At 46.8% G+C, this 16,386-nt stretch overlaps 1 protein-coding gene across 15 annotated transcripts in view; it reads left to right on the plus strand.

The window, feature by feature from the left end:
* Window positions 1-16,386, plus strand: part of RPH3A (rabphilin 3A) — a 286,320-nt gene that overhangs the window by 192,501 nt on the left and 77,433 nt on the right. Inside the window, exon 3 of one of the 15 annotated variants that reach the window (XM_033408614.2) lies at window positions 2,723-2,767. The exons of 12 other annotated variants lie outside the window; for them this stretch is intronic. Coding sequence is in view for 2 of the 3 variants with exons in the window: in XM_033408611.2 (XP_033264502.1) it covers window positions 4,552-4,587 (36 nt within the window). In the remaining variant the exon portion in view is untranslated. Of the gene's footprint in view, window positions 1-2,722; window positions 2,768-4,482; window positions 4,588-16,386 lie in introns of those variants that run through there. 2 more of the 15 variants (XM_033408611.2, XM_004281451.3) reach the window with 2 other exon arrangements.

Raw genomic sequence — 16,386 nt, forward strand, 5'->3', positions numbered from 1 at the left:
AGGAGAAAGAGGACGTGGCTTGGAGACAGTAGACTTCCAGTCCCACTATTCCGTATGTGGTCTTTGTGCAGTTGCTGAGGGTCCCCAGACCTCATTTTATTCACCCATGAAATGGGCATAATGACCTCCTTTCTTTAAGCCTGTGAGGCCCTGAGGAAGCAGGGCAGTTGTGAGTGTGGTGGGTAGGCCCTGGAGGAGGGAGTTCAGGAGGAGAAGCCCTCCTGACTACTCTGAGTCTTTCGTTCCTCCAAATCCTTGGGAGGCTTTTGCTGAATCATCTCAACTCACCAGCTCGGAGCCCGAGGATTTTTCCTAGGAGACCTGAGCTTTCCCTCCCTTCCCTGCTATGGTGCTTTCCCTGCCACGATGCTCCTGCATACGGCTCCTGAGATGCTACAAGGCGAGATCCTTGCAGGCCAAGGCTGTGCCGTCTTCCTTTTTGGAGTCAGATTTAGCACACAGCAAATGCTCAGCAATGACTTGCATGAATGAATGAATGAATGAAACCTGGATTGACTAGTGAACTGGTCAGTTTGGGGAGGTGCCTTTGGCCTATGGTCCAGCAAGAGAGCTGCATACAGTAGGTGCTTAGTTACTGTTTGTTGATTATGATGAGTCATTGGTGAAGAGTTTAAAAGGGCTTGGCTTTCATCTCAGATCTGCTACAGGCAAAGGACTGGCCTCTCTCTCCTCCTGTCAAGAGTGTTAATTGACATTTATTCATGTGTCATACATTTATGGAGTACTTACAGTATGCCTGGTACCATGGCGGGCATTGGCAAAAAATAGTGACAAAGACATAATCCCTTTGGGACTTAGATAAAGTAAGCAGCTGCCTACAAAATGTGATCTTTTGGGGGGCTGGTACAAAGAGGGCTTCCTTTGTCACCCTAAAGCACTCAGTTCACTGATATGTGAAATTCCATCATTAAAGTTTCATCCTTTGTCTTTAGGCTTTGCTCTTGGATAAAGATGCTTTTGGGTGGAATAATGCATCCAGCCTTATTAGTCATTTACACTTCAGTGAGGAGGAGTTGTAAAATCCTCTCTGAAAAGTGAGGGGAGTGCTTTTTTTTTTTATTTTTATTTTTGCGGTACGTGGGCCTCTCACTGTTGTGGCCTCTTCCGTTGCAGAGGACGTGCAGGCTCAGCGGCCATGGCTCACGGGCCCAGCCGCTCCGTGGCATGTGGGATCTTCCCGGACCGGGGCACGAACCCGTGTCCCCTGCATCGGCAGGTGGACTCCCAACCACTGTGCCACCAGGGAAGTCCGAGGGGAGTGCTTTTTGGGAATGGGGAGTGGAGTTTGCACATACTAAGCTTGAGGTTTCACCTGAGAGGGCAAAATGCAAAGAAAGACAAACACTGCTGGATTCACATTCTGCTGTAAAAAGCTCTCAATGCTCAAGAGTGATTCGCCTGAATTGGGTGGTTCATCTAACTCAGTGGTTCTCAGACTGTGGTCCTGGCCACCTCCCCGCCCCCTCCCCCTCCCCCTCCCCTCCCCTCCCCCTCCCCTCCCCTCCCCTCCCCCTCCCCCTCCCCTCCCCCCTCCCCTCCCCCTCCCCTCCCCCTCCCCTCCCCCTCCCCTCCCCCCTCCCCTCCCCCTCCCCTCCCCCCTCCCCTCCCCCTCCCCTCCCCCCTCCCCCCCTCCCCCCCTCCCCCCCTCCCCCCCCCCCCCGCGGTATCGGCATCACCTGAGAACTTGTTAGAAAGGCAAATTCTTGGGTTATATTCTGGACCTGTCCCATCAGAAACTCTGAGTGCAGGGCCCTGGGATCTGTTTTCCTAAGCCTCCAGTGCTATAAAGGAGTTTTTGAAATGCAAAACACTTTTACAGGTGTTAGTTATGACAGTTCTGGGTGTGTTGTGAGCTTCAGAATTTTTGCCAAGGTCCCCCACCCTCATCATCCCCGGAGGGGCTGAGGTCTGTTGCCTCCTCAGCACACATCATTTACTTTTTGCTACTGGATCCCTCTGTTTCGCACGGGAGCACGAGCTGGACCTACCAGGGTTGACCCCATTCCCTGCTAACCTGAGTGCTCCAGAGGGCTGCTTCTTTCTCAGGCAGCACCCAGGGATTCAGGTTATAGGATGGCTCATTGTCAAGGCGTCAAGGGTCAGCCCTCCAGCCTGGCCAGGGAACAGACCTGGTTCTTCTTAGCCCAACACAGCTTCCCATTTGGGCCAGGGAAATGTGGGACACCACTGTGCAGTGCCGAGGCACCAGACTGCCATATGCAATGTGTCACTGTGGTTTCTTCAAAGTAATTGTCTTGCCGTCATTAGTTTTAATGACATATAATGCACACTTAAATCTCATTGCAATGGAGCTGTGTCAGACTCTGTCTTAGGAATCCAGCTAGTGAGCAAGATAACATGCCTCAAGAAGCTGGGGTTTTGCCCACCCCTCTGCAATTAATCAACAAGGGGAAATTCATATGACAGCATCATTATGGTGTTTGGTTTGTGAAGGATTTATTTGCAGAGTGGAAGAAAAAAAAATTTCTCCACATCTCTTAATATAATCTTCTAAGTTCATTCACCTGCCTTTTTCTTTCTTCTCTCTCTCTCTCTCTCTCTCTCTCCCTTCCTAACTTCCTTCCTCCCTCCCTCCCTCCCTCTCTCCCTTCCTTCCTTCTTTCCTTCCTTCCTTCTTTCCTTCCTCTCTCTCCCTTTCTCTCCTTCCTTTCCTCTTCTAATGCATCTACACCATGACAAGCGGCAACTTGTGAATGGAAGCAGCTTTCAGTAGAGAATAGATTTGGTAAGCAGGTTTGGTGCCAGCCATTGATGATGAGGCTGCATTCCGGGGCTGCTGAGAAGAGAGATGATTTCTTGAAGTTTGTTGGGAGGCCCTCCATGCGAGATGCTGCCAAAAGGCATCTGTGTGGTCCATTCTGCCCCATAGCCTGTGCCTGCCCCCATCCCCTCCCCCTCTACCTGTCAGTTTTTCCTCTGTCACCATAGCGCTGTGTCTCTAAGTCTGTCTCTGTCTTTCTCTCTCCCCTTTTCCCACCCCCAACCCATCCCCTTCCCCATCTTTCCCATCCTTTAAAAATTCCCTTTCTTTCTTCCTGTGGTTCATCTTTCCTCCCCTTTTTCCCCCCTCATCTGACCTCTCCTGTCTCCCTTCCACTGGCATTTTCTCCCAATCTTTTTATCTTCCTGTCCTAACCCCTGCCCTTCCCCATCCCTTCTTTAGTCTTGTCCATGCAGATATTCCAAAGTGACTTGGGAAGGGAATGCATTTGTGAGTCCCAAGACCCCAAGTCAGGATGGGGAGGAAGTAGGATGACCAGCTGTCCCAGTTAGCCCGGGACTGAGGGGATTCTTGGCAGGCAGGACTTTCTGTGTTCAAACTGGGAGAGACTCAGGCAGACCAGGACGAGGTGGTCATCTTACTGCAAAATCAAATGCTTGGGATTCTGTGGAGCTTTCAAAAGGCCAGAGATGTGGCTTTCTGGGCAAATTGCCGGCCCTTCTGCTCTGGGGAGGGACACAGTGGTCTCTGAAGCCCTTCCCAGCCTTGGTGTGCTCTGCATGGCTCTGGGGCCTGAAGACTACCTGGGCATGCAGAGGCCAGTTGTCAGTCAAGGGCACAGGGCTGACTCCTTCCTCCTTCCCTACTTCCTTCCCCCGACAAGACTGACCACCCAGTCAGTTAGTTATGCACTTTTAGTCACAAGAGGGGATCCAGTGAGAGACTGTAGGTGGTTCTATGGCAGAGATTTGCAAACCTAAGCCTGTGTCAGAATCCCTTAGAGGGCTGTTAAAACAGAGTTTCTGATTCAGTGGGTGGGGCCCAAGAATTTGCATGTCTAACACATCACTCCCAGGTGATATGGATTCTGCTGCTCCAGGAACCCCACTTTGAGAATCACTGCTTTCTGCAAACTCATTCCCTTTCATTTATTTGCTCCATCATTCATTCATTCTCAAATATTTATTGTATACTGCCATGTGCCAGGCACTGGGGACTCAGCAGTGAATGAGACAGAGTTCCCTGCCTTCCTAGAGCTTGCAGTCTAGTGGGGAACAAAGGCAATAAACAAGGAAACACACAAATAAGATGGTTTTAGACCATGTTAAGTGCTATGAAGGAAATGGTATGACATGATCGAGAGTGATAAATGGTGGGGGAAGAGAGAGAATTTAGTTATTACAATTTAGTTATAAAAAGGATGGCCAGGGGAGATGGTAACATTTGGATTGAGAGCTGAGTTTCTAGAAGGAGCCAGCAGGATCCAGGCTGGAGGAACAGCAAGTGCAAAGGCAGAGACACCTGTGGTATCTTGAGGGAATAGCAAAAAGGCCAGTGTAGTGGGATGAGGGGAAAGTGAGGGGGATGAGGTCGGAGGGCCCTGGGGACTGCAGGACCTGCCAGGGTAGGCAAGGAGTCTGGATTTTATTTCACTGGGAAGGGGGATTTAATCGGGAGAGTGACATGACCTAATTTACAATTTTGGTAATGATCACTTTGGTTTCTGAGTGGAGAAAGAACTGCAGGAGGTGGGGTGGAAGCCAGGAGACCGGTGATGGGGAGCAACGATGGCGCCTGGGCCAAGCGGTGGAAGAAAGACGGTGGTAAGATCCGGGGTGGGGGGCTTCGGCAGTAGCTCAGTCAGGTCAGATATGGGGGAGAGGGAGGAACCAGGGCCCACACCAGGGGATGGGACCCTTCTTGGCAGTGGTTCAGCGGTTGTGATTCTGGGGATGTGGAGAGGGGCCAGTGGGTTAAGAGGCAAGACCAACAGGGTGTTCAGAGGGAGGGGCCTTTCAGTGAGGTCTGCAAATTCCCTTCCCACCCAGTTAACGTGCACCATCCCCCCCTCCCCAGAGGAAAAGGCAGCGACAAAGCCTAAAACCAACAGAATGTGACAAAATGCTGGAAAAAGCAGACAGTTAAAATTGTGCCCTCAGCATCCTTCCTGGTGGGGCCCCAGCAGCTGGGGCTGTGAGCGCTTCCAGGTGGGTGCTCCAAGTCACAGAACACCTGGCTACCGGCAGGTGGCTGATTCCCATGGGGAGCTGGGAGCCCCAGGGTAAACATACAGGGTTCTGTAGGCTACTTCTCATGCTTTGGGGGAAGTTGGGTATCTCCCTCTCCCTCAGCTTCTGTCTTCACCCCGCTGCATGTGCCATGAGCAAACCTCTGGGCTCTTTGTTCTTCAGCACCACCAGTTGGTTGGCTCAAGCCAGGGGCGTGTGTGTACCAGGCATTTGTAAAACCTGACTTGCTTGTGGGATAGCCCAGCAGTAAGGGCCCCGCAATGACAGCTAAGACTCCTTGGGTTCAAATCTGCACTTCATCCCTTTCTAACTGTACAGACTTGGCCAGTTACCAAAGCTCCCTGTACCTCAGGGTTTTTTTCCAGCTATAAAATGGGAATGCTGTTAACGACAACATGTATTTTATAGGGTTCTCATAAGGATCAAATTGGTTCATATGGGCAGAGATCCCAGGACCCTATCGTCACCATTGTTGTTATTTCATAGTAGCCGATACAAACTCGTTCTAAGATCTTTGGATCTGCCTAGTTCAGGAAGGCTCTTGGAGATCACTTGCTTACGCTAGTGGTTTCCAAACATGGATCTGGCCTGTTATAAAGTTCCCACTGGCCTTGATGAAAGAAGGAAAATTAGGCCTTTATAGATAGGCAAAATATTGCCAGCTAAATTTTCCTAGAACGGATTTTCCTTTAGTCTGACATTGTCTTTTCTGCTCATTTAATGTTAAAATATGTTCTTTAAAAATGAAACATTGGCAATAGTTGATGGTAGTTTCTTTCTTTAAAAAAATATTTTAGTGCCCTTCCTTGGAAAGTAACAACAACAGCAACAAAAGTTGACAACCCTAGGGAGGGCTCCCCTAAAATTTGGAAGAGAATTTTACTCACTTGAGAAATCCAAATGTCTGGGCGCTAATTTTGCCTAGTCATTAACTTCAGGGGTTATCAAATTTTACCGTATTCAAGAATCTCCTGGGGCTTCCCTGGTGGCGCAGAGGTTGAGAGTCCGCCTGCCGATGCAGGGGACGCGGGTTCGTGCGCCCGTCCGGGAAGATCCCACATGCCGCGGAGCGGCTGGGCCCGTGAGCCATGGCCGCTGAGCCTGCGTGTCCAGAGCCTGTGCTCCGCAGTGGGAGAGGCCACAACAGTGAGAGGCCCGCGTACCGCAAAAAAAAAAAAAAAAGAATCTCCTGGGGTACTTTTTTTAATTCTCAAGGCCCATCCTTAGAAATTGTGATTCAGAAGATTCGGGGTTGTACCCAGGAACCTGCAGGGTAAAGAGTTTCCTGACCGATTTGGTTGCAGCCGGTCCTTGGGTCATTCTGGGAGGAACGCTGCTCTTTCCCGTGGGTGAATCCTCTTCATCACTCCTAGGCCAATGGGCTTGAATGCCTCCATGGTGGTTGGCTCAGCACCTACAAAGTCATTCCACACATTGCTGGACAGGTCTGATCAGCATGATTGTCCTTCCTGGTGTTAACTTTGATCTGGCTCCTGTCCCTCCTGATCATTTTACCTTCTGGAGCCAAACTGAAGAAATAAAAATCCTAAGACAGAACCTAAGACAGAACATGATCCGTAAGAGTTAAGTGCACATTAGGAGGTGATTGCATGAAGCTATAAATCTGAGTTCGTTTTTGTTAGGGGGATAATTCAGAAAAGAATGTCTAGTCTTCTCTGCATTGAAGTTAGGGGTCACCTCAGTCAACATACAATCATTTTATTCATTCAACATACAATCATCACTATTCAGTTAATAGATATTTATTGACTATCTACTACCATGTAGGTCAGATGGCCCCAAATACAAGGTTGACCTTCAATTTCCACATTTTTCCAGTAAAATCAGTCCCTCCGGGCTTCCCTGGTGGCGCAGTGGTTGAGAGTCCGCCTGCCGATGCAGGGGACACGGGTTCATGCCCTGGTCCGGGAAGATCCCACATGCCGCGGAGCAGCTAGGCCCGTGAGCCATGGCCGCTGAGCCTGCGCATCCGGAGCCTGTGCTCCGCAGCGGGAGAGGCCACAACAGTGAGAGGCCCGCGTACCGCAAAAATAAAAAAAGCAGTCCCTCCTAACTTGCACAAAATGGTTAGCCAGACTTTAAAAAATAATCTGTTAGGAGCTGAAAGAAAGAAAACAAAACCTATTAGGGATGTAGATGAAATGGTCAAATGTCCATTTATAGTATTTGATTCATCAATCATATTATACAAACATACTTAAAATCACATATTATATAAAATAATTAATCCATAAAAACTATTTTTTCTGCCACCGACACGTATTTTAAAAATAATCAACGGGGCTTTGCTGGTGGCGCAGTGGTTGAGAGTCCGCCTGCCGATGCAGGGGACATGGGTTCGTGCCCTGGTCCGGGAGGATCCCACATGCCGCGGAGCGGCTGGGCCCGTGAGCCATGGCTGCTGAGCCTGCGCGTCTGGAGCCTGTGCTCTGCAACGGGAGAGGCCACAGCAGTGAGAGGCCCGCATACCGCAAAAAAAAAGAAAAAAAAAAATCAACAAAGCAGAAAAGTGAGGAAAGTTTTATAACTTTAATAAAAGTCATCTACTGCAAAAACCTTTTGTTGAAGGATAGGAAAAGGAAGAGATACCATTTGGAGCCTGATGGATGAAAAGTTTAGAAAGAATTTACATAAACTATTCCATTATTCAAAAAAGTAAATTGAGAGAGATAATGAGAGACACTTGACAGTGTAAAAAAATATTTTAAGGACCTGGATAGAAGGTGGATTTCTGTTTTCTGAGGGATATTTGGTTGGGGGATCCTTATCTTCTATCTGGTCATTAGTAGTATTTGTCAGGCACTGTGTTCACTGTTGGGATATAGTAGAAAACAATTTAGAGTTGGTACCTTCCCTCAAGGAGGTAGACATAAATCAGTCATGATACAAATGGATGTATAATTAGAACCTGAGGCAAGGGTTCTAAAGAGAGGAACACGGTCTGTGAGAGCATGTGACAAAGAAATCTGATGTAATCTGGGAGGACTTCCCTGAGGAAGTGACATTTGACCTGGGAGCTGAAGGATGAATAGGAGTTAACCAAGTAAAAAGAGGAGAAAAGAACATTCATGGCAGTGAGAACAGCATGTGCCAAGGCCCTGAGGTGGTGGTATTCCAGGATCAAAGAAAGCCAGCATGGCTGGAGCACAGGTTTGGGGGGAGCACAGTGTGAGATGAGGTTGATGGTACCTGCAGGGCCATGGTATGGCAACTTGTCTTTATCCCAAGAACAATGCAGTTTCACAAGCAAAAGGATGACCTGATCTGATCTGTTTTGAAAAGGGCTCCCTAGTTGCAGCACAGGATTCACAATCAGGGGAGGAAATACTCTAAACTGACCCAGAAGGAGTTTCATGTATTGGCCAATCCCCCTGCACCCCACCCTCTTTACAGCACTGACTCCCTAGAAAGGAGGAGGACAGTGGGACCCCAACCAGGGAGAGATTATGTTCTGCAATTAACCATGGTGTGGGGTCCCTTCTTGAAAATGAGGGTGGTGAGAGTGGAGGGAGGAGGTAGGGATAGTTGCCAGTCTGCCTAGGTTTGAATCCCAGCTCTGCTGCTGTGTGACTGAGCAAGTTACTAAATCTCCCTGTACCTCAGTTTCCTCATCTGGAAAATGTGGATGACAATAACATCTACCTTCTGGGGTTGTCTTGGGAATTTAACAAGTCAATATATATAGTCTCTGCTTGGAACAGGCATGAGAGGTGCTCAATAAACATTAGTTATTTTTATTTTGATGGTGGTGATGATGATGATGATGAAATCTCAGAGCTCAACATTCTAAAGAGGGTACTCTTAATCCTTTCCACTCTCTGCCCACTACCTCACTTCCTTTTGGACTTTACTTAAACATCACCTTCACAGTGAGGCCTTTTCGGATCATCTTATTTAAAATTGCACCCCCCTCCAGAATTCTACTTCTTCCTTCTTTATTTTATTTTTCTCCCTAGCACTTAGCACCATGTGACACATGATTTTACTTATTTATTTCATTTGTTGTCTATCTCCCCTCACTAGAATGTCAGTTCCACCAGCGCAGGAGGATTTGAGTGTTTTATTTATGACAGTAAGCTCAATACACTGTATCCCACAGTGTCGGCACACAGTAAGTGCTCAATAAGTAGTATTTGTTAGATAAATGAGCACTGACAGTGTCAAGCTAATGCTCCTTGCTCTTGTTCGAAACCTGACCCACTCCCCAGGCTGCTGTAACTCATCCTATGGTTCATTAAACAGCAAAAGCAGTAAAAGAAAAAACAATCCCCATATCTTGAAAGGGGTGGGGGACAGTCAGGGAAGGTGTTGAGCCACCAGAGATTTTGGTGATGGGGAAGAAAGTGAAGGTCTTTTATAAAACCAGCTCAGCAGCCTGAGCTTTGTAACCTGATTAGTCGTATTAAGCCTTTGTCGACATCGACATTACCTCAGCCCTGGCTGTGGCAATTGGTGGAGCAGCAGACTTATTCAATATTTAAGAAGACCTGCATTGCAGGAGAAGGGTTTGGGCCATGTGTGGAAGAACAAGCAGCAAATGCTCAGTGACAGTCTCTTAAGTGGTGGATTATTTTTAAAAGGAGAGAAATAAGAGAAGAAAAAGCCCCAAAGTATTCAGCCTCGCCCCTGGCCTTCCTTGGTTTCTGGTAACATATGCTCTGACCCAGAACGAAGAGAATGCTGTTGGCAGAAGGGAAACCATGGACCAGGAAATTTGGTCTCCTGGGTTCCGTTTTTCTAGCACTGCACACAGGGGTGGTCCCCAGAGTGTGTGTGGCCCCTAGACCAGCAGCATAACATCACCTGGAACTTAGAAATGCAACTTTTGGGGCTCTGTCCCAGGCTTCCTGAATCAGAAACTCTGGGGCTGGGAAGTGGGCATCGGTCTCCTTTCCTGAGCCCTCCAGGTGACTCTGACGTACATTCAAGTTGAAGGTGCTCTGGCTGGAGGAAAGGGAGGCTGGAGAAAAGGGAGGCTGGAGAGAGTGTGGATCGGGGCACATGGTTCTAAGCTAGTGGTTCTCAGCCCCAGCTGCACATTATAATCACCAGGTGGACTTTCAGAAAGTATGATGTAGGTACCCACCATGAGCATCTTCTTTAGTTGGTTTGGTTGGGGTTCTGGAATTAGCATTATTAATTCCTCTCGTCCCCCACCATGATTCTAGGGTGCAGCCAGGGATGTGACACTTTGTTCTAAGGCAGTCCCTCTGTTTACCACTGATGTGCCTTTGGTGAGTCATCTTAACCTTATGTGCCCTCATTTTTGGCATCTTTAAAGTGGGCCCTAAAACTCCTATCTTACGTGACTTGCAAGGAAATGGTGATGCTTAAGAGGGATGCTATTGTGAAATCTTTGCAGTGTGTTAAAGTGCTATGCAGATAGGAGAGTTGATGAGGGTCTCCCGGGTTCTGTCAGTGCCTTTTGACAGTTCTTGACCACTTCTTTCTGGTTGCCCCATCAGCCCCCCTCATCATCTTGGGGATCTAGGGCCACAGAATGCTCACCCCCCGAGCTTTCTAAAAGATCACTGAGGCTCCTCAGTATGGAGATTACTGTACCTGGGAGAGGAAGGGGCAGCACAAGGTGCAGAAGGCAGAAAAAACAAAAGGACGTGAGTATAAGTTCAAACCTTACAGGCTATGGTTGGCAATGAGGACTTTGTATTAGAATTATCATTACTCTGGATTGAGAGCTGCCAGTTACTGAGCATTTAATGTAGGCCAGCACCATGCTGGGAGCACTACGTGTCTGGTTTCAACCAGTTCTTCCATCGGTCCTGAGTAGAAGGTACAATGATAAGCCCTATTTTCTGGACAGGAAAGCGAGGGGCCAAGGTCCCAGGCTAGCAAGGGATAGAGCCAGGACCAGCCCTAGTGAAGTGTCTAGATTTAAATACTTCATATCCAATGAGTCCCTAAACTGAACACAGCTTGGTTTCCTAGGAGAGGTGATTATTGAGGAGAGGTTCTGAAGCACCAGATGAAATGACAGTGGTAGGAGTTGAACATCACCTTCTTTCCTCTTGCCTCTGAATCCAGACCCTTAACACAATGCCTCCTGCTGGCTTCAGTTCTAAGTCACAAGAGCTTGGTTTTTCACTCAGGGTTTCTCTGTCCCCAGGTCCCGTGAAGCCTTCTTGGGGACACTGTCGTTTCCTTTCTTGATTTTCCTTGCAGCTTGGCCATGCAAAAACCAGACCCAAAACTCAGAAATAACTGCAAAGCTTTAACTCCTCTTTTAGAGAGAAATCACCTTCAAGTTTGCCTTGCTTTCCTGAAGAAGGAGCTGGAAATCAGGGCCAAGGGGACTCAATCCTCACTTGTCCTCAGCTTTGAAAGATGAGGACCATCCTACTCCCTCAAATCAGCCCTCATCAGTGACTCATTTTATTGCAGAAACTGAGCTGGCAGCCTGGCTGGAGAGGAACCATTTGCAACTACCCCTGGCTCACTGCAAACCTTCCGCCTCTGAGCATGCTCTGCAGAGGCTAGAGATTGAAAATATACTTACCAACCCATTTGCTCCCAGCCCTGGTTTGTTATCTGATTAGGCTCCAGAAGGACTGTGTACTAGATGATTCCTGCAAGTTTTCCATCCCCAGTGAATCCCCAAGTCAATTTGTTCACTCCTGGCTGGTTTCTATTCTTCTGCTTCACCTCATTCTGCCCCAGAATGGTGATGGTGTAGGAATGGGGTTTGAAATGCACCTTTGGTTTTGCATGGGAGAAACTGGCCAGGAAACAAGCCATAATGACAGTACTTTGTATCTCCTTGGCAGTTTTCCTCCCTAATTACCTCTTTGCATCAATTATCTTATTATCTGCCCTTTGCCTCTACCACACTTGAAAAATACAATAGAAAACAGACCAAACTACTAAGCATTTGTCCCACTTAATAGTCCTTATTGTAAGAGGAAAAGTGGAAATGTAGGAGTGCTTGCTGATTAGTCTAGTATTTTATATATATTTACATATAATACATATGTATGTATATATGATATATAACATCATTACATATTATGTATATATTATTTATTTTATATATACAAATAACTTGTATATATGTATGTATGTGTATGTATATATCAATATATACATATCTATACATATATAGGGGGAGAGAGAGAGAGTTGATGATCATTATTTGTAGTAGTTATGTTCTGTGAAGCACCATGATCACTGAATTAGCAAATACTCAACCATTGCTCCCAGGGGAAATACAGGGTTAGGTTCCTGCAAGCTTCTGGTCACACTGCATCAACCAGTCCATACATATCCATGTTTTATGTGTTTCTGTAAAAAAAACCTTATGTAATACTGATGGCAAACCTAACTCAAACTAATTCAAGTGATACAAAGGGACATCTACTGGCCAATGTAATCAAAGAGTCCAAATCACAGCTGAGGCGTGACTGGATCCCGTGGCTCTAGGACTGAGTTCTAACCATCTCTTAATTCTGCTTTCCTTTGGGGTAGCCTCACTAGCAGGCAGACTTTCTCCACCTGGTCGAACCTCACCAAGTCCAAGTTTGTATTTTCCCATCTTCAGCCCAGTAAGGAAAAAAACAGAGAATCTCCCTCCTAAGATGTTCCAACAAAAGTTGCAGAATTGAGTCTAATTGTCTTGTATTGGGTAACTAAAACAACTTTGAACCAGAAGAGGGGAATATGCTGATTGCCCATACCAGGGTCACGTGACTGCCCCATAGCTGGTAGTTGAGGTCAGCTCCATCAGAACCCCATGGATAAGATAGGAAAAGGATGGTTCACTAAAAGAAAATTGGAGCATTGATAACAGGAGAAGTTCCATTCCTCCGTGGAATTTTCAGTCTTGTGGATGATGATTTCTGTGAACTATGGGAGGCTAAGCCCTGAGTTTCTGAATTCCAAGTACATTAAAATTTCAGAGAAGAGAGGGCTCAGGTGACTGTTAGAAGGCATTATGGGACGGTGAGGGTTGAACTGGGATTTGAGGTGTTAAGTGGAGGAGCAGGAACATTTCAGGGGATGAAAAAGGCTTCTCAACACCGTACCATCCTGGTAGCTTCTGCTGCATGAACCTCAGGGAGAAAAGTGTGAGTCACATCATAAGAGGATGGTGGATACCAACTTTTAGGAAGTGCATCAATTACTGGTTTCATTCCTACACACACACACACACACACACACAGAGAGAGAGAGAGAGAGAGAGAGAGAGACACACTTCCATATATTTACTAAAACGGGGAGTAAAGTACATGTGCCGCTGTCTATGGTCTTGAACCATAGCTTTGGCCAAATCTCTGCTGACATCTCCCCAACTTTTCTGAGGAATGAGGGCTTCTAGTTTGTTGCTGCTGTTGTTTTCTGTCTCCATGAAAAATATGTGCTGTTGACACTGCCTGTGTCAGTCAGGATCCCAGCAGGAAACAGATGGCAATTCAAACTGTAATTTGAGGACAGTTTTTAAGAGGAAAAAAGCATGAGCAGGATTAAGGAAAACCAGCCATGGTTAGTGAAGTACCCTGGGGCTAAGAATAATGGGGAGCTGTTACCACCCCTAGTTCTGAAGGGGGAGATAAATAGAATTACCAGAATCATGTGAGAGCTGGAGATGTAGTTATAGGCCAGGGCCTTCTGACCAGAGATGTGACCTTTGTCAAGGGAGGCAGCCCTTGACTGCCCATGACAACACTGCAGAAAGGGAGCCCTGACCTCACTCTCCTACCTCCATCCAGTCTCCCCTAGTGCTCTCCATGAGAAAAATCAGAATGGAAGCCAGAGGACAAGGGAGTTGTTTGAAGTAATATATACAAGTCAGCCTTCCACAGAGTAGAAAAGCGTGGGTAGTAGATGTGGAGGGGCAAGCAGAAGACATGGCACACTACCAGTATCAGTTAGCTATTGCTGCAAAACAAATCAGTCCCAAAGTTAGTGGATTAACACACAACCATTTATTTACTTGTAATTCTGCAATTTGGGCTAGAATCAGTTTGGTGGTACTTCTGTAGGTCTTGCCTGGGGTCACTCATATGGCTACAGTCATCTGGAGGCTTGATAGCTATATAGTACAAGATGGTCTCACTCACCTGTCTGTTGATTATCTGGGCTCTTAGCTGGGAGCCTTAGTTTTCTTCCATGTAAGTGGACTGGATTTCTAACATGGTGGTAGGAACACTCCAGAGGGTAAGTCCCAATAGGCAAGCACTTATCAAGCCTCTGTTTGTGTCATATTTATTGACTTCCCATTGGTGAAAGAAAGTCACATGCTAAACCCGGAGTTAATGTGGGAGGGACTACACAATGTGGAGGCATGTTCATTGAGGACATCATTCCAACAGGCTACCGTGCTGCCGCAGTACAGATAGAATCATTGCCAGTATTTTACATTTTTGCTGCTGGCTTCATATCCTTTTGCCAGCTCATGCAAGTTCCTATTAAAAAAATGATTCTGGAAAGTGGAGGTTGAGAGGGTGTGTGTGTCCATGTCTGCCCCAGTGCAATATAGATATTTCACTTACTAGAGTGAGAAGAGAAACTAGACCAGCTTCAGATGTAGTTTTGATATAATGTCTCTTGAGAAGGTCTTAAATCAGGGAATAGACGGTGGCTTATCTGGTGCAGCTTAAGGTAGGGTGTATGTGTGTGTGGTGTAATACATGTATGGTGTATGTATATCTCTGACATCTGGAATTTGAATACTGGCTCATTGTTTGTGACTTTGGGCTAATACCTAACCTCTCTCTGCTTCAGTTTCTTGGTATAAAATGGGGCTAATGATTGAGCTGAGGATTAAGTTGGGTAATACTGTGTTAAGTACCAACATGTGGAAAGCACTTAGCACTGTGCCTGAAACAGGATGAAGGTTCTATATTTATTAAGGGTTCAGTGAAGAAGGATGGGGAGGAGGAAGAAGATGGTAGGGGGTGATTTAAAGTCAATCAGGACTGTGTTTAAAGAAACCCTACTTCTTACTGGTTCTGATTCAGTCTTGGGGAAAGCCAGTGAACCTTTATAAACATCAATTTTTCTATCTGTAAAACGGACTCAGTGGTGTCTCTTTGCAAGTGTTGTATGAGCCAATGTATGTAAATCACTTAGTGTGGTGCCTGGCACACAGTAGATGGTAAATACCATTATAGCTGTTATTCTCAGCCTTTATATCCTGGAGATGTGACAAGGGTAACGTACTTCTCTCTATTTAATTCTAACCATGTACCAGACACTCTTCTAAGCACTTTACAAGTATTAACTCATTTAATCCTTTAACATCTCTATGAAGTAGATACTATTATCACTATTATTATGAAGTTTTTCATACGAGGAAACTGAGGCACAGAGAGGTTTAGTAATTGTCCTAACATCCTACGGCTAGAAAGAGGCAGAGCTGTAATTTGAACTCTGGCCGCTCAGCACTTTTCAGCCTCTGCACTCCCCTGCCTCCAGTGATGAGGGACATAGCGCCCACCTGCCTGGTCATTGTGAAGACCGAGGGCTTTGTAAATTGCAGAGTGCTCCATCCATACTTAATGTTCTGATGGCTGCTTTCATGGGGACATAGGGAGAGGAACAGGAACTTTGAGGTTCATTCATGTTCTCCAGCCAGCACTGACCAAGATTCATTTTTCTGCTGCTTTCCCCCACCTGGTGTCAGGAGGGCCTGGGCGGGAGAGAGGAAGGGATGGAGCCCAGTCTTCAAGATTTATTATTCATGGGAACTTCCTGATGTGGTCTCAGATTTCTTAGAATCCACATCCCAGGAAAGTAGCCATGGCTGGACTGTATGAGGCAAGAAGTATCCTTCCTGGCCAGAGACCCTGTAACCTATGTTATTTTGGAGGGTGGGGTTCTGCAAGAGCCCCTGGGTGACACCTAGTGAGGGTTTACCTTGCACCAGAACTAGCCTTGATACTCTCTGCTGCTGTATTTTCCACTCCAACCTCTCAACAACCCTATGAAGTAGGTGCTGTTACAGCCCCCATTTTACAGACAAGAAAATCGACGCTCTGAAATGTTAAGTATTTTGCCCAGGCTCACCCAGCTTGAGTTTAGCTGGGGGTTGAATCCAGGTGTATGTGACTCCAAAGCCTGAGCTCTTGACGGAAGATTCTGTCATGACATTTGTACCATGGGTGAAAGTGAGGGTGGTGTGCGTGTGTGTGTGTGTTTTGGAGCTGAAGGTGCTTGGGGTGTAGCTGAAGTGGGTATGGGAGTGACTGGCGTAGATGTGGGTGTGTTGTGGGTGGGATGGTGCTGGGGGAGAGGTGAGCAGAAGCATGTGGAGTGTGTGGCGGACGGCGTGTGGACGTGTAGTGTGAGTGTAGGTGGGAATGAGGGCATGAGGATGTGTTGTCAGTGGGAATGGGCAAG

Source organism: Orcinus orca, chromosome 15, assembly GCF_937001465.1.
Source record: "Orcinus orca chromosome 15, mOrcOrc1.1, whole genome shotgun sequence".
Classification (NCBI taxonomy): Eukaryota; Metazoa; Chordata; class Mammalia; order Artiodactyla; family Delphinidae; genus Orcinus; species Orcinus orca.